The following is a 14,960-nucleotide window of genomic DNA, read 5'->3' on the forward strand; positions in this document are numbered from 1 at the left end:
CGGGGGGACACGGCTCCACAAAGCCCCCAGCCCCCCCCAAGCACCCGGTGCCCACCATGGCCAGAGGGGACCCAGGCGTCCGGCACGTCCGAGCCCCCGTGTCCCCGTGCACACGCGTGTGCAGCCGGTGTGCGTCGCACAGGGCCCATCGGCCCCCCCGTCCCCACCAGCTGCTTGGGGGCCGCCAGTGCCAGATGTGCCACCGCGACCGGCTGGGGCCGCAGATGGAGCTGAGCGTGGCGGGGGGGGGGACACAGCGCTCACACACGCCGCCACATGCGACGACGCTCCCTGACGCGCCATGACACGCCCTGACACATTGCGACATGCTCTGACATGCCGCAACCTGCAACGACACGCCCCGACACGCCAGGACAGGCACCAACACCATGGCACGTTGGCTGCCGGCCCCGGGGACGTGCGTGGGACAGGGACCCAGGCATCCGGGACCCCCTCGCCCCTGGGGCTGGGCAGGGAGACCCTGGGGAGGGAAATGCCCCCGCGGTGGGAAATCGGGGCGGTGGGCTCTCGGCGGTGGGGAAGGACAAAGGCGGGAGTGAAGGAACCACAGAGGCCCCAAAATCGGGCAGAGCCGCCCCAAAATGGGCCAGTTTCCAGCCCCGCCCCTTGGCCCGGTTTAGGGGGGTTCACTGGGGGGGTGGGGGCTGGGAGCCCGGACACCCGGGTCCCCCCTGGGGGGGCGTGGAGGGGCTGGGGGCTGCAGCGGTGGCGGGGGGGTCGGACGCCTGGGTCCCCCACCCCGGCAAGGCCTGGGGAACGTTTTGGGGCGATTTCGGGGGATTTTGGCTCTGGTTAGCGGCGGGTTTTCGCCGGCTGCTGAGGCCTGGAAGCCATTAGGGCTCCCCCCCCCCGGCCCCCGGCAGCTTCAGCCAGAGCGGGGGGGGGGGGGGGGGGGAGCGGCCCCAGGCGTCCGGGGGCCCCGGCCCCCCCGTGGGGCCACCGTGGGGAGCGGCCCCAGGCGCCCGGGCTCCCCCCACCCCCTTTTCCCGTCACCCGGCCGCAGGCCCCCCCCCCCCCCCCCCCAGGGGGTACCCGGGCGCCGGGGGGTCGCCCCCGGGCGCGGGGGGGGGGCCGGGGGGGCCCAGCCGCGGGCAGGGAGGGGTTAACGGCGCCGAGCCCTTGGCAGCGCGCCCCGGGGCTTGGCTGCGGCTGCGGGGGGGGGGGCGGGGGGAGGGGAGCCCGCTCCGAGCCCAACCCCCCCCCCCCACGGGGGAGGGGCGGCGGTTTCGGAGCATCGCGGAGGGGAGCGCCCCCCCCCGCCCCGCTCCCAGCGCCGTTTCGGGGTCCTCGCCGCCCCCCCCCAAGGCGGAGCCCCCCAACACCAGAGGGGTCCCCAACCCCCGGGGTCCCCCCCGTTACGAGCCCCCCCACCCCGGCGCCCCCCGCGCCCGCCGGGGTCCCCCCGCCCCGGGCACCGCCCCCCGCCCCCGGCTCCTCCCCCGCACCGCCCCCCGCCCGTCACCTCCCGGCACGGCTTCCGCCCGCGCCTTCAGCCGCTTCCGCCCTCGCTCCCGCCGCTTCCGGCGTGCCACTTCCGCCGCCCGCGCAAGATGGCGGCGCCCATGGGGCGAGCGCTGGCGGCGGCGCTGGGCCGGGCCCGGGTCCCGCTGGCGATCGCGGCCCCGGCGCGGCCCTACCGGGCGGCCCCGCTGCGGCGCAGGACGGGCCCGGCCCCGGCGGACCCCGCGGACCTGCGGGCGGCGGCGCGGCGCTTCGGGCGGCTGGGGGAGGCGGCGGCGGTGCCGGTTTGGCGGCTCTGGCCGGACGCCGAGCAGCTGCGGGCGGCGGAGGCGGAGGAGCGCGAATGGGACCCGCCGCTGCGGGAGGTGGAGGCGGCGCTCGACCGGCGGGAGCGGGAGGAGGCGCGGCGACGTGAGGAGAGGTGGGGCGGGGCGGCGGGACTGGGGGCACTGGTGGAACTGGGATCGGGGGCGGGGGGGGCACCGGGGGAACTGGGGGTACTGGTGAGAACTGGGATCAGGTCGGGGCGGGCACTGGGGGGAACTGGGACCGGGTTTGGGGGGGCACTGGTGGAACTGGGATCAGGGGTAGGAGGAGCACCAGGGGAACTGGGGACACTGGTGAGAACTGGGAGAACTGGGGTCGGGGCTGGAGAGACACTGGGAGAACTGGGATCAGGTCGGGGCGGGTACTGGGGAGAACTGGGGGTACAGGGAGAACTGGGACTGGGTTTGGGGCGGCACTGGTGGAACTGGGATCAGGGTCAGGGGGGAAAGCACCAGGGGAACTGGGACTGGGGGGAACTGGGGGCACTGGTGAAAACTGGGATCAGGTCTGGGGGGGCACTGGGGAGAACTGGGGGTACAGTGGTGGCAGTGGGAAAACCGGGATCGGGGCTGGGGAGACACTGGGAGAACTGGGATCAGGTCTGGGGGGGCACTGGGGGGAACTGGGGGTACAAGGAGAACTGGGACCGGGCTTGGGGGGGCACTGGTGGAACTGGGATCAGGGTCGGGTGGGAGGGCACCGGGAGAACTGGGACTGGGGGGAACCGGGGGCACTGGGAGAACTGGGACCAGGTCTGGGAGGGGCACAGGTAAAATTGCTGAAAACTGGAAGAAATGGGATCAGGGCTGGGGAGACACTGGGGAGAAGTGGGGGCGCTGGGACTGGGGGCACAGGAGGCACTGGGAGACCTGGGACCAGGGGGAGTGCGGGGATGGGGGCGGGACGGGGGTGTCCCATCCCGGGGTCCCTCCTGTCCCCCAGGCAGCAGCTGGTGGCCCGCAGCCTAGCGGCGATGCCGGCGCGGGTGAGCGCCTGGCGGCAGGAGCGGGAGCGGGCGCGGGAGCGGGCGCGGCAGGAGGCGGCGCGGCGGCAACGGTTGCTGGCCGAGGCGGGGCTGGGGGGGGCCTCCCGCCCCGGGACCCCCTCCCACGGCAGCCCCAAGGCGCAGGCGCTGCTGCAGGACCTGGAGCGGCGGCAGCGGCAAGAGGAGAAGCGCCGCCGGCGGCAGGAGCGGGAGGAGGCTGCCCGTAGTGCCATGGCCGCTGCCGAGGCTGCCGCCGCCTCCCGGCCCCCCCCGGGGGCCCCCCCCGCGAGCACAGGGGCCGTCTCCTCCTGAGCTCCCCGCCCCCTCCTCAAATCACACCCACATGACCCCAAAATGGGTTTAAAATTCTGCATTTAATTTCTTCCCCCGAGTTGTGGTTCTTCCCACGACGCTGCCCCCTCCCCCCCCCGGGCCGAACGAGGGAAGGGGGGGTCGGGGGGGGGGGAATGACGACAGGAGAAAGCGGTTTGCGGAGCACCCCCCCAGTGTGAGGGGGCTCCGGGGGCTCCACCAATCGCTGCTGCTCCCTTGGGGCGTGGCAGGGCTGGGGCCCAATGGGGGTCCCAGTTCCGCCCCTCCCCGAAAGGCAAGAGCCACACCCACAGCCCCGGGGGGGGCCGTGCAGAGCTGTGCCCCTCCCCCCCCCCCCCCCCCCCCCGGTGGGACCCCCCAGGAAGCCACGTGGGCCCCCTGCCCCCCCCCCGGCGGCGGGGGGAGGGTGGGGGGCGCCTGCCCCAGCCCCTCAGTCGTCGTCGAAGTTCTGGCTGAGCAGGAAGTTGGCCGCCAGGTTCTCGTTCTTCTCGCAGGCGAAGTAGGCCTGGATCACCAGGCTCTCGGGGAAGCCCAGCGCCTTCAACTGCAGGGGAGAACTGTTCACTCTGGGCCCTACTGACACCCCGGAGCACGCACAGCTTCCCACCGCCACTGTTAACCCTGGACCCTAACGGTAGCTCTCACTGCGTGCCCCCAGACAATAGCTCTGTGCACATTACCAATTGGGAGCACTAACTGTGGTCCCTGACGATGCCTAAAGACCAGCTATTGCCTTTCCGGTTCCCCCTAACAGCTGCTTTCTGCTGCTGTTCACTCTGGAGTCCAGTGACCACAGCCCAACCGCTGCCGTTCTTAACACCCGTAAGGACACTGTGCCTGCCACCAGCGTCAACTCTGGCCCTTAATAAGAGCTCCAAGGGAGCTACTTCCCCAATTTCCTCAGTGCTGTAAATTCTGGTTCCTACCGACGGCTCTAAGTCACCTGCAGCGACTGGTGCCCACAGATCACCCGCACTATTAACTCTGGTCCCTACTAACAGCGAGGAGCTCCTGCCGCACCCTGCCGACGGCCGAGAGCCGATGGCCCCCACGGCGCTGCGTCGCCCTTACCCTTTCTATGGCTTCTTTTTCCTGAGGCGTCACCTGGATGTAGTTCATCTGAGGGGACTCGTCCCCGATGGCGCCCATCTCCCCCTCGAGGTCGCCCAGCTCCCCCAGCGGCTCATTCAGCATCTGGATGAACTGCTCCTGGTGCTGGCTGATTTGCTGGGGGAAGGTGGGGAGGGGGTGAGTCAGGGGGTCCCGGGGGGGTCCCGGGGGTCCGGGGGGGGTCGGGTACCTGGAGCAGCTGGGGGTTCTCCTGGCCCAGCTGCTGGAGCAGGGCGGGCAGCAGGGCCGGGTTCTGCTGGATCACCTGCCGCATGTTCTGGAACTGCGGCTGCTCCCGCAGGAACTCCAGCGGGTTCTCCCCTGCGGGTGGGTGGGGTCAGACCAGGCCACGCCCAGGGGTAGGGTCTGAGCAGACCAGCCACCCTCCCCAAGCACTGCCCCAGGGGGTGGGACCAGGCACAGCCCCACCCACTGAACCACCCTCCTCCCAACCAGGCAACACCCACAAAGGGGCGGGGCCTGCAAAGGCCACACCCCATGGCACACAACCAGGTGGTGCTCCCGGGGGGCGGTCCCTAGTGCTTGGCCACACCCCTGACCAGGACCCCAGACATTGGGGAGGAGCCTCATGCCCCACCCCGAGTGGGTGGGGCCTCCTGGGGTGTGGCCAGCCCTAGCCCCACCCAGTGGGTGTGTCCCACAGGAGCCCCACCGCACTGACCTTCAGGCGCCGGCTGCTCCGGGGGGCGGCTCTCCTGCACGGGCGGGCGCTCGGGCTCGGGGCTGCCGGGGATGCCCTGGGGGCAGCGGGGGTCAGGGGGGCCCCGAGCGCCCCCCCCGGCCCCCCCCTCCCCCCGGGCCCCTGCTCACCGTCAGCAGGTACTCGACGGCGCGGTGGGGGTTGTTGTAGCTGGCGCGCAGCGCGGCCACCACCCGCTCCCGCTCGTACCCCATCGACATGATCTCCGTCAGCATCGTCTCGTACTCCGAGCCCGTCACTGCCGGTCCCATGTCAGCGCTGGCCCTGGGACCCCCCTGGGCCCCCCCCTGCCCCAGGACCCCCCCGTCTCCTCCCGGTTACCTCCATTGCCCCGTAACGAGGACCCCAACTCCAAAGATCCCTGCTGATCCGTTCCGTTCCCTCACCTGAGCACCCCCAAAGCATCTTCCACACCTCCCCCTCTTCTCCATCCCCGCTCAGGAGCCCCCCACGCCTCCCCCCGTTCCGGAGCCCTCCCCGTGTCAGGGGCTGCCACACACTGGGAAGCCCCCACCCCACCGTTTCTCTAGGCACCACAAGTCCCTCCCACCGCAGGGGTCCCCCCACGTCCCTCCCACCGCAGGGGTCCCCCCACGTCCCTCCCCCCTCGTGCCCCTCCCCCTGGGGACCCCCCATCCCCCTTCCCACACCCCCGGCACCCACCGAGAGTGGAGGCGGCGTCGGCTGAGCGCCCCGCACTACCTGGGGGGGGAACAGAGCTGCGGATTCAAGAGAGAGATTTGGCAGCTGGTGCCTTTCTGGGAGCTCCGGGGCACAGCTGGCCCCCCAAAAGCCCCCTGTGGCCACCTAACCCCCCCCATACTGGCCCAGCCCCAGCCCCCACTCTCCTGCTACTCCCCCCCCAAATATCCTCTGTGCTGGTCCCTAATCCCCCCACAGCCCCCCCAAACGCTTTGCTTCAGCCTCTCCTGGCCCCCAGACACAGGGTCTGACAGAATTACACCCCCTCCGCCCCCCAATTCCCCCTCCCTGGGGCTCAGCCCCCCCTTACCCCGCCGCGGGCTCCGAGAGGGTGAGCGGAGGGAGGTCGTGGGACGGCGTCTCCTCGCTGGGGGCGGCCGGCGGCGGGGGGACGGCGTCAGCGGCCGGGGGGGGCCCTGGGGCCGCGGGAGGCTCCGAGGCGCTGCCAGCCCCGGCCTCGGGGGCTGCGGTGCCCAGTGCCGACTTGGCCTGCGGGAGGGGCTCGTGAGCGGGCAGCTGGGTTTGGAGGGGTCCCGTTTTGGGGAGGGGGACCTGGGGGGTCCCACCTTAGTCACCATGACAACCACGAAATTCTTCTCATCGATACGGTACTCGCGGATGGGGACGTCATCGCTCAGGATCTTCCCGGCGTAGATGAGCTTCTGCCCGGCCACGGGAAAGGCATCGCTGCCCTTCTCCGCCTCGATCTTCTCCTTCAGCGCCCGCACCTGGGGGCGCAGGGGGTCAGGGGCAGCCCCCAAACGGCGTCACCCCAAAAACACGGATTCGCACCAAAACCACCAAGGACCCCCCGAGCCAGGGGAGCCACCGTCCTGCCTGGGGCCGGCAGAGCGACGGCCTCTGGGCTGAGGCAGGCGGTGGCAGGAGAGGCTGCTCCGAGCCCGGGGGGTTCAGCCCCACCCCACTAATTCTCCCTTCAACCGCCCTGGCGTGCAGAGGACCCGGGCACCCGGGGCCGCCCCGCGGGGGGGCACTGGGGAGCCCCGGGCTGCACAACAAGAACCGCCCCCGCCAGCTGCGCCGCAGCGGGCACGACGCCCGTGACCGCACTCCCTAGTGGAGACAGGAGAGGATGGGGACCGCGCCCGGCCGGGACGAGCGGGGGGCGAACCCCTCCCGCGAATCCCGCTACACGGCTCCATCCTGAGCCGGGGAGCGGGCCGGGACGCGCCGCGGCCCCGCGGGGGCACAGAAGCCCCGGGCTGCCCCGCTCCGGGGGGAGCCGGATCCCGCCGCCGCGGGCGGGAGCGGGATCCGGGCCGCCCCAGGCCGGCGGGGGGTGAGGCCCAGCCCCGCCCGCCCGCCCCGCGGGGCCGCTGCCTGCCGCGCCCGCCCGGGCCGCGCTCACCGTCTCATGCGGCTCCATGCGGATCTTGAAGGTCTGCTGCTGCAGCGTCTTCAGCGTCACGGTCACCGCCATGGCGCGGCGGCGGCTCCTCCCGGCGGCCCCACAACATGCAACTCACGCCGCCGCCATCTTAGGCGCCCCGCCGCTTCCGCCACGTGACGCGCGGCCGGAACTGCGTCACGTCGCGGGCCCTTCCCGCCTTCCCCCGCCCACACGCGCCCCGCCCCGCGGCGGCGCTCCGTCACGTGACGCGGGGAAAGGCGCGGCGCCCCCGTCACGTGAGGCGCGCGGCGGCACAAAATGGCGGCGGCGCCGGGAAGATGGCGCGGGCAGAGGGAGCAGAGCGGAGGCGGCAGCCGGGACGAGCGTTAATTTAATAGAAACCGGCTCGCGACACCCGTACAGCCACGTGCGCCCGCGGAGCCCCACCCCCCGCCGGTACCGGGGGGCCTCCCCCCGCCCCCCCCCCCGCCCCCGCGGTACCGGGCCCGGCGCCCTTCCTGAGTCCTCGCCCCGGGGGGGGCCCGGCCCGGCCCCCCGCTCCCCGGGCCCGCGGCGGGCGGGCGGCGGTGCCCATAGAAAAGAGTCCAGGTCTCACAGAGACGAACGGTCCCGCCCCGGGGCCGGCCGGGCCGCGCCGCCCCTCACAGCTCGTCCCGCGGGGCCGCCTCCGCCTCCTCGGGCTCGGCCTCGGGCTCCTCCTCGTCCTCCTCCTCCTCCTCGTCCCCATCCCCCTCCTCGTCCCCCTCCTCCTCCTTCTGCTGCTTCTCCTCCTCCTCCTGCTTCTTCCGCTGCTCCTCGTCCTGCTGCTCCTTCATCTTCCTCTCCGCCTCCTGCGGGACGGGGCGGGGGTCAGCGGGGGGTCCCGAGGCGCCGCGGGGGGGCCCCGGGCCCATCCCCTCCCCTACCTTGGTGGCCCCCCAGGTCTCGTTCCCGATCTCCTCCGCCAGCTTCTCGTCGTCGGTGATGAGGAAGTTGTCAAAGATGGTGCCAGACTTCACCTGCGGGACGGGGAGGGGTCAGGGGGCAACACGGGGGCGACAGGGCCCCGGGGGACGACACGGGGATGACGCCCCACGCACCTGCCAGAGGTCGAGGCCGATGACACCGAAGCTGTCGTAGGCGTAGAGGTGGGGGTCGGGGCTGTACTCAGGGTTGTCGATCTCGGGGTGCACCCACTTCCCCTTGTAGTCGGGGTTGTCGATCTGCCGGGGCCTCCACTCGCCCTGGGGGGGCGCGGGGGGTCAGGGGGGCGCAGGGGGGGCAGCCCCCGCCCCGGAGGCAGAGCCCCCACCTCACCTTGTACTCAGGGTTCTGGATGACGGGGGGCTCCCACTCCCCGTCCATCTCCTCGTCCCAGTCCTCCGGCTTCTTGGCGTCGGGGTCAGGGATGTGCTCGGGCTTGTCCCAGTCCTGGGGGGGCCGGGCGGGGTCAAGGCACCGCCGCAGCCCCCCCCGCGGCCCCCCGCAGCCCCCCACCCCACCTCAGGCTTGCTGTCCTCAGGGTCGTCGATCTTGGCCCGCTCGTCCCAGTCGTCGGGCTTCCGCGCCTCAGGGTCCTTGATCTTCCTGGGGGGCAGGAAGTCCCAGTCCTCCTCCAGGCTGCCCGACTCCACCCGCGCGTTGTCGATCTTCACCTCGTAGGTGTTGTCGGGCCGGACCACCAGCGTGTAGAGGTGGGTGAACTCGTCGTCCTGCGGGGAGGGGCGGCTCAGCAGGGCTGCGGACCCCCCCGCGTGGTGGAACTGGGCCCCCGCGCCCCCCACCCACCTTGCAGCGGATGTCCTTGTTGATCAGGACGTTCTTCCCCTTGTAGTTGAAGATGACGTGGACCTTCTTGGTGCCGGGGCCACAGATGTCAGGGCCTGGGGGGGAACGAGGGTGAGGGGGGGCCCCGCACGGTGCCACCGGGGGCCGCGGGGGGCCGGGGACCCACCGAACATGATGTTGTACTCGGAGTCGCCGTGCATGTCCTCCTGGCTCAGGCTGGCCGGGAAGAGCTTGACGTAGCCGCCGCCGCAGTCGATGTTCTGCTCGTGCTTCACCGTGAACTGCACCACCAGCGTCTTGTCCCGGTTGCTGAAGGGCTCGAAGCGCGAGGAGATGGCGTAGAACCGGGCATCCTGGCTCGTCTGGATCCCTGCGGGACGTGGGCACGTTGGAGTGGGGGGACTCCTGGCCCCGGGGGGTCCCCACCCGGCATGGCCCAGCTGCAGGGCTCCCCTCACCTTTGTCCTTCTCGGCATCGCCGTAAAACTTCCCAGCAGTGAGGACGAACCGGCCGTAGTCAGGCTTGTGCTTCGATTCCACCCACCGGCGGGTCCAGGCATCTGCGGGAAGGGAGCGCTCAGGACCCAGAGTCCCCTCCCTATGGCTGGGGAGGCGATTCTGCCCCCCCAGTGCAGAGCCGGGGCAGCTCCTCAGGCCTGTCATGCTCCAGAGGAGCCCATCGAGGAGAGCTGCCTGCCTGCACCCACAGACAGAGCTGGGACCCCACCCCCCGCATTGCTCCTCCCCCCCCCCAGTGCTGGGAGCCCCAGAGAAAGCTCGGGTCTGGGGGTGCCTCTTGCTGTGGGGCTGCAGGAGGATTTGGGGTCCTGGGGAAGGACAAACCCCCACCACAAGCCACCTCCTGTCCAGCCTCCCCCCATAGGGAACACCCCAGCCCCCCAGTGAGAAACCCCCTGGGGGGTCCCCGCTCTTGACAGCCCCCATCCACTGCCTCTCCAGCCCCCCAGGCTGGGGGGAGACCTCTCAGCCCCCTGTAGCCTCTCAGGGCCCCGCTCCCCAGCCCAGGGCAGACCACCTACACAAAGTTTTCCCCAGGACCACCCATCCAACTGGGCCCTGAGCCCCCCTCCATCTTTCTCCTGAGCCCTACCCCTCTCCTAGATCTCCCAGCCCCCTTATCTCCCCCAGCTCTACCCGAGGACTGACCCAGAGGCCTAGCCCCCCCCATCCCTCCAGTGACCCTTACCCTCCTCAGCTCTGATCCTTCACCCCCCATGTGACCCTCGTCCTCCACAGCACAGGTGTGACCTCTCACCCCCCACCCCATCCTTCCTGTATCCCCCCCATCCACTCCCAAAACCAGGCCCTCCCCCACCACAGCCCCTGACCTCCAGATCAGGGGAGGCCTCCAGGCTCTCCCGTACCCTCCCTCACCTCAGGGAACACCAGGGGTCCCCACAGCCACCTCCCTCACCTCGGGGGACTGCCCCCTCGACCCCCTATACCTCAGGTGCCCCCCAAGTCCCTACAGCCTTCCTCCATCTCAGTGACCCTCCCCCTCCCCAGGTCCCCTTCACCTCAGAGGACCCCACGGCTCCCCACAGGCCCCGCCCTCACCTCAGCCCTCCCCCCCCGCCCCCGGGGACCCCCGCCCCAGCCCCCCCCCTCACCTCCGTCCCCGAACTCCTCCCGGAAGAACTGGGTGGGCCCGGCCGCCGCCAGCGCCAGGAGGGCGCCGAGGATGACGGTGAGGCTGAGGCGGCTCATGGTGGCGGTCCCACGCGACGCGGCCCGGTCACTCCCTCCCTCCTGGCCCGGCGGCGCCCGGCACTGCGGAGGGGGGCGGTAGCGGCGGCCGTTTTTATATGCCCACCGCCCCTCGGCCCGCCCCCGGCTCCGGCCCATTGGCCCGCGCCCGCGCAGGGCCCGCTCCCATTGGCCGGCCGCCCGCTGGCCGGTGGCGACGGCGCCCCCGAACGTTGGCGTCCCAGATGGCCGCTTCCCATTGGCTGAGCACGACGGCCAATGAGGAGCGACCACGCGTTCGGAGGGAGACGCCCCCCCCCCCCCCCTCCCGCGCGCCCCTGTCCTGGCTCCGCGGGGAGCGTCACCGCAGTCACGTGGGGCCGGGCGCTCTTAAAGGGCCAGGCCTCCTGCGGACCACGTGGGGGGCGGCGCTCGCCATCCCATAATGGCACCGGGAAAAGGATCGGGCCCTGGCGCGACACGGGAACGCGTTGGGGGGGACGGGACGCGGCACAACACACGGGACGGGGGGGTCTGCCCTGTTGTCTCAGGGATTTAGGGCCTAATATGGAGCTGTGATGCAATGATGATGTAATGCGACCCAGTGATGTCATAGCACACGCGAAACCCAGGAAGGTGCAAGGCCGGGGGGCTGCGCTAACGAGGCGCTGGCGCCTCCCCCCAGCAGGGGCTGTCGTCATGGCGACGAGGCGCCTGGGGTCGGCGTCAATGCGGCGACAGGGCGGCAAACCGGGGCCGGGGTCGTTGTTCCTATGGTGACGGGCCCGGGGGTAAAGTCGCCCGGCGCCTCATGACGTCACTGTGCCGCCTCACGACGTCACGGTCCTCCCGCAGCGGCCGCCCCCGGCGTCCCGCCGCGCTCAAGATGGCGCCCCCGCCACGCTCAAGATGGCGCCCGCCGCGCCCCGCCCCGCCGCTTCCGGCGGCCCCGGGAGCGCTTCCGGCGGGCGCGATGGCGCCGAGCGTGGCCGAGCTGCTGCTGCGGCGGCTGGAGCGGGCGGCGGCGGGGCCCGGCGGGGGCCTCTGCAGCCTGGAGGCGGCCGCCGCGCTCGGCCTCGACCACCAGACGCTCGTGGGCGCCGTCAAGAGCCTGCAGGCGCTGGGGGAGGTGGGAGCGCCGGCGCGGGGAGAGAGGGCGGCCGTGCCAGGCCCCCCGGTGCCGGTGCCGGGCCCCCCGTGCCGACCCGCTGGCGTCCCCGCAGGTGATCGAGGCGGAGGCGCGGGCGGCCACGCGGTGGGAGCTGAGCCCCGAGGGCGCGGAGGTGCTGCGGGACGGCAGCCCCGAGGTGCGGCTCTTCCGCAGCCTCCCGGCGGAGGGGCTGCCCCAGGGCGAGGCCATGGTGAGCGGCGGGGACCGGGGGCGGGGGGCGGCGGGGGGCGGCCGCCGGGTCCCTGACGGCCGCCCCGTCCCCGCAGAAGCTGCCCGGCGGCTCGGTGGGCTTCAGCAAGGCCATGGCCAACAAGTGGCTGCGCCTGGAGAAGGGGGCACCCGGCGGCCCCCGCGTCCTCCGCGCCGTGAGTGTCCCCCGCAGTGTCCCGAGGGGGAGAGACGGGGATCCCCCGGGGTCCCCGTGGGGGCCGGGGCTGCCCCCGTCCTCGGCCCGTCCCCAGCCCGCCGTGCCCGCAGGTGGCGGAGGTGCAGGACGCGGTGCAGCAGAGCCTGCAGCGGGTGCAGCGGGGGGAGGCCGAGAGCCTGCCCGAGCGCGAACGCACCGAGCTGAAGAGGAGGAAGCTGCTGCTGGAAGTGTGAGCAGGGCGGGGGGCCGGCGGGGGGGGGGGCGGGTTTGGGGGCGCACCCTGACCCCCCCTCGCCCCCCACAGCACCCTTAAGTCCTACTGGATCCGCAAGGGCAGCGCCTTCAGCACTGCGGTGGCACGGCCGGAGACGGAGCTGACGCCGGAGATGATCGCCACGTGAGTTGGCGGGGCTCAGCCCCGCCGTGACACCCTGACCCTGCCGTGCCCCCTGACCCTGCCGCGACCTTGCCGTGTCCCCCACAACCCCTGCTGTGACCCCTGACCCCACCCGCAGGGGCTCCTGGCGGCAGCTCCCCTTCAAGCCCTACAACTTCTTGGCGCTGGGGCTGCCGCCCGCCTGCGGCCACCTCCACCCACTGCTGAAGGTGCGCTCCCAGCTCCGCCAGATCTTCCTGGAGATGGGGTGAGTGGGGGGCGCGGGGGGGGGGGGGGCCTTGGCTGGGGGGGGCTGCCCCCCCTGACGCGGTGGCCCCCCAGGTTCACAGAGATGCCCACCGACAACTTTGTGGAGAGCTCCTTCTGGAACTTCGACGCCCTCTTCCAGCCGCAGCAGCACCCGGCCCGTGACCAGCACGACACCTTCTTCCTACAGGGTGGGTGCGGGGGGCGGGGACACAGGAGCCCCCCCAGACCCTGCTGACCCCCGCCTCCCTGTCTGTGCCCCCCCAGACCCCGCCGAGGCCCCCGAGCTGCCCGCCGGCTACACGGCCAAGGTGAAGAAGGTCCACTCGCAGGGAGGCTACGGCTCGCAGGGGTGAGGGCGGGACCCCGGGGTGGGCGGGGGCGGGTTGGGGGGCCATGTGCCCCCCACCCTGCGCTGAACCACCCCCCTCCCCCAGGTACAAGTACGAGTGGCGGCTGGAGGAGGCGCGGAGGAACCTGCTGCGCACCCACACCACCTCCGCCAGCGCCCGCATGCTCTACCAGCTGGCCCGCCAGGTGGGACAGGCTTGGGGGGAGACATGGGGAGCGGGCTTGGGGGGGGCTCTGCCTGACCTCGCCCCTCCTTTGCCACCCCCCAGGAGAAGTTCTCCCCGGTGAAGTACTTCTCCATCGACCGGGTTTTCCGCAACGAGAGCCTGGATGCCACCCACCTGGCCGAGTTCCACCAGGTGGAGGGGGTGGTAGCCGACCGCGGCCTCACCCTCGGTCACCTCATGGGCACCCTCCGGCAGTTCTTCACCAAGCTGGGTACGGGGGGCACCGGGGTGGGCATGCGGTGGGGCCGGGGACTCCCCAGGGCCCCCCTCACCCTCCTCTGTCCTCAGGCATCACCCAGCTGCGCTTCAAACCAGCCTATAACCCCTACACGGAGCCCAGCATGGAGGTGTTCAGCTACCACGAGGGTGAGGGGGGCCCCGGGGGGTCTGTGTGGGCCCCCCCCATGAAGCAGGGGGGTCCTGGGGGTCTGCATGGGCCCCCAAGGAGCCCCAGGGTCTGCGTGCACCCACTGAACGTGGGGGGGACCCCACAGTCTCCATGTGCCCCCACAGAGCGTGGGAGGGAAATGGGGTGACTTTTTGGGGTGGCAACCAGCTTAGCCTCATTCTGTCTGCTATGGGGTGGGGCGCTCCTACAGGGTGGGGGGCTCTGGGGTGGTCCTGTGGCGTGGGGGTCAGCCTAGCCTCGCTCTCTCCCCTGGGGGGGAGGCTTTGGGGTGCCTCTATGGGGCAGTGAGGCTCTGGGGTTCCAATATGGGGTGGCCTGGTCTCACTCTCTCTGATGTAGGGGGTCTCTGGGGTGCCCCATGGTTGGGGACCCCACCTCACCCCCTGCGGGGCGGGGGCCCCCACTTCACCCCCCAGGGCTGAAGAAGTGGGTGGAGGTGGGGAACTCGGGGATCTTCCGCCCCGAGCTGCTGCTGCCCATGGGGCTGCCCGAGAACATCTCCGTCATCGCCTGGGGGCTCTCGCTGGAGCGGTGAGTCGGGGGGCGGCTGGGAGCCGCGGGGAGGGGGCCGTCCCCGTCCCCGCTGACCCCCCACCTCCCTTGCGCCAGCCCCACCATGATCAAGTACGGCATCAACAACATCCGCGAGCTGGTGGGGCACCGAGTCAACCTGCAGATGGTCTACGACAGCCCCCTCTGCCGCCTGGACGCCTAGGCCCCGTCCTCCCGGGGAGGGGTGCCCGCCAATAAAGCCCCTTTGCCGCGCCGGGTGCCCGTGTCTGCGCCGGAGCCAGGGAACCACGCGTGGGCGGCGCTCGGGGAGGGTTTATGGTGCGCAGGGCGCCGGGAGGCCCCATGGCCTCACACGGCTCGGGGGCGGCCGCACCCACAGACCGCCCGGCCCCGACCGCGGCTCCCCGCCGCCCCCCGGGGTGCCTCAGCCCGGCGGCCCCGCAGCGGGGCGCCTCCCCGCCCCTCAACCGGCTTCCGCGTCCCCCCGGCGCGCCCCGTACCGGTACCGGCGCCATCGCGGCTGCGGCTGCGGCTGCGTCTCCTTAGCGCCCGCCCCGGCCCTTCCCGCCTTTTCCCGCGCCGCCTTTCATTTGCCGCCCCGCCGCCCAGGCGGGCGCCGATTGGCCGGCGCAGGTGCCCGTCGCCCGCCGAGGCCCCGCCCACCGCGCTCCCCTCAGCGTGGCGAGGGGCGGCCGCGGCTCCCGGGTTCCGCTTCCCCCGCGCCGGGCTCCGGCCAGCGCCGCGCCCCGCTCCCCTGCCTGGCCCCGGTCCCG

At 72.4% G+C, this 14,960-nt stretch overlaps 4 protein-coding genes across 5 annotated transcripts; 2 read left to right on the top strand and 2 right to left on the bottom strand.

The window, feature by feature from the left end:
• The first annotated feature begins 1,540 nt into the window (after positions 1-1,540).
• GADD45GIP1 (GADD45G interacting protein 1) lies at positions 1,541-3,179 on the top strand. The gene is made up of 2 exons (XM_087778097.1): positions 1,541-1,903; positions 2,752-3,179. The coding sequence occupies exons 1-2, from the start codon at positions 1,572-1,574 to the stop codon at positions 3,104-3,106; spliced, it is 687 nt and encodes a 228-aa protein (XP_087634223.1). The 5' UTR covers positions 1,541-1,571; the 3' UTR covers positions 3,107-3,179.
• Positions 3,150-7,198, bottom strand: RAD23A (RAD23 nucleotide excision repair protein A). The gene is made up of 9 exons (XM_087778095.1): positions 7,030-7,198; positions 6,227-6,388; positions 5,971-6,149; positions 5,622-5,677; positions 5,069-5,196; positions 4,920-4,995; positions 4,428-4,558; positions 4,199-4,354; positions 3,150-3,671 (listed from the first exon to the last, which is right to left on the bottom strand). Exons 1-9 carry the CDS (start codon positions 7,099-7,101, stop codon positions 3,558-3,560), a joined length of 1,074 nt encoding a protein of 357 aa, XP_087634221.1. The 5' UTR covers positions 7,102-7,198; the 3' UTR covers positions 3,150-3,557.
• Positions 7,199-7,492: 294 nt separating this feature from the next.
• Positions 7,493-14,706, bottom strand: CALR (calreticulin). 2 transcript variants are annotated; one of them, XM_087778094.1, is made up of 10 exons: positions 14,688-14,706; positions 10,431-10,590; positions 9,258-9,359; positions 8,966-9,169; positions 8,800-8,894; positions 8,514-8,723; positions 8,329-8,442; positions 8,112-8,255; positions 7,938-8,030; positions 7,494-7,862 (listed from the first exon to the last, which is right to left on the bottom strand). In XM_087778094.1, exons 1-10 carry the CDS (start codon positions 14,700-14,702, stop codon positions 7,674-7,676), a joined length of 1,326 nt encoding a protein of 441 aa, XP_087634220.1. In that variant the 5' UTR covers positions 14,703-14,706; the 3' UTR covers positions 7,494-7,673. The 2 variants fall into 2 exon arrangements, with proteins under 2 accessions (XP_087634219.1, XP_087634220.1); XM_087778093.1 differs by lacking the exon at positions 14,688-14,706 and having other exon boundaries at positions 7,493-7,862; positions 10,431-10,680.
• FARSA (phenylalanyl-tRNA synthetase subunit alpha) lies at positions 11,455-14,440 on the top strand. Its single transcript, XM_087778090.1, has 13 exons — positions 11,455-11,635; positions 11,730-11,867; positions 11,944-12,042; positions 12,155-12,273; positions 12,349-12,441; positions 12,560-12,688; positions 12,763-12,878; positions 12,955-13,039; positions 13,125-13,224; positions 13,308-13,476; positions 13,554-13,631; positions 14,091-14,205; positions 14,284-14,440. Exons 1-13 carry the CDS (start codon positions 11,480-11,482, stop codon positions 14,387-14,389), a joined length of 1,503 nt encoding a protein of 500 aa, XP_087634216.1. The 5' UTR covers positions 11,455-11,479; the 3' UTR covers positions 14,390-14,440.
• Positions 14,707-14,960: the final 254 nt, after the last annotated feature.

This window comes from Nipponia nippon, unplaced genomic scaffold (assembly GCF_047370975.1).
Source record: "Nipponia nippon isolate SJK-2023a ecotype South Korea unplaced genomic scaffold, ASM4737097v1 scaffold_42, whole genome shotgun sequence".
Lineage (NCBI taxonomy): Eukaryota > Metazoa > Chordata > Aves > Pelecaniformes > Threskiornithidae > Nipponia > Nipponia nippon.

What these genes read in the sequence shown, in the direction of transcription:
- GADD45GIP1 (XM_087778097.1), top strand. Translation starts at nt 1,572, where the DNA reads ATGGCGGCGCCCATGGGGCGAGCGCTGGCGGCGGCGCTGGGCCGGGCC. An exon ending in GCGCGGCGACGTGAGGAGAG is followed by an intron (nt 1,904 to 2,751) that starts GTGGGGCGGGGC and finishes CCTGTCCCCCAG; the next exon opens with GCAGCAGCTGGTGGCCCGCA.
- RAD23A (XM_087778095.1), bottom strand. Translation starts at nt 7,101, where the DNA reads ATGGCGGTGACCGTGACGCTGAAGACGCTGCAGCAGCAGACCTTCAAG. An exon ending in GCATGGAGCCGCATGAGACG is followed by an intron (nt 6,389 to 7,029) that starts GTGAGCGCGGCC and finishes CTGCGCCCCCAG; the next exon opens with GTGCGGGCGCTGAAGGAGAA. An exon ending in AAAAAGAAGCCATAGAAAGG is followed by an intron (nt 3,672 to 4,198) that starts GTAAGGGCGACG and finishes TCTCCCCTGCAG; the next exon opens with TTGAAGGCGCTGGGCTTCCC.
- CALR (XM_087778093.1), bottom strand. Translation starts at nt 10,665, where the DNA reads ATGGGCCGGAGCCGGGGGCGGGCCGAGGGGCGGTGGGCATATAAAAAC. An exon ending in CGAGTACAACATCATGTTCG is followed by an intron (nt 8,895 to 8,965) that starts GTGGGTCCCCGG and finishes GTTCCCCCCCAG; the next exon opens with GCCCTGACATCTGTGGCCCC. An exon ending in CTGAGGACAGCAAGCCTGAG is followed by an intron (nt 8,443 to 8,513) that starts GTGGGGTGGGGG and finishes CGGCCCCCCCAG; the next exon opens with GACTGGGACAAGCCCGAGCA.
- FARSA (XM_087778090.1), top strand. Translation starts at nt 11,480, where the DNA reads ATGGCGCCGAGCGTGGCCGAGCTGCTGCTGCGGCGGCTGGAGCGGGCG. An exon ending in ACGCCGGAGATGATCGCCAC is followed by an intron (nt 12,442 to 12,559) that starts GTGAGTTGGCGG and finishes CCCCACCCGCAG; the next exon opens with GGGCTCCTGGCGGCAGCTCC. An exon ending in GGTGTTCAGCTACCACGAGG is followed by an intron (nt 13,632 to 14,090) that starts GTGAGGGGGGCC and finishes TTCACCCCCCAG; the next exon opens with GGCTGAAGAAGTGGGTGGAG.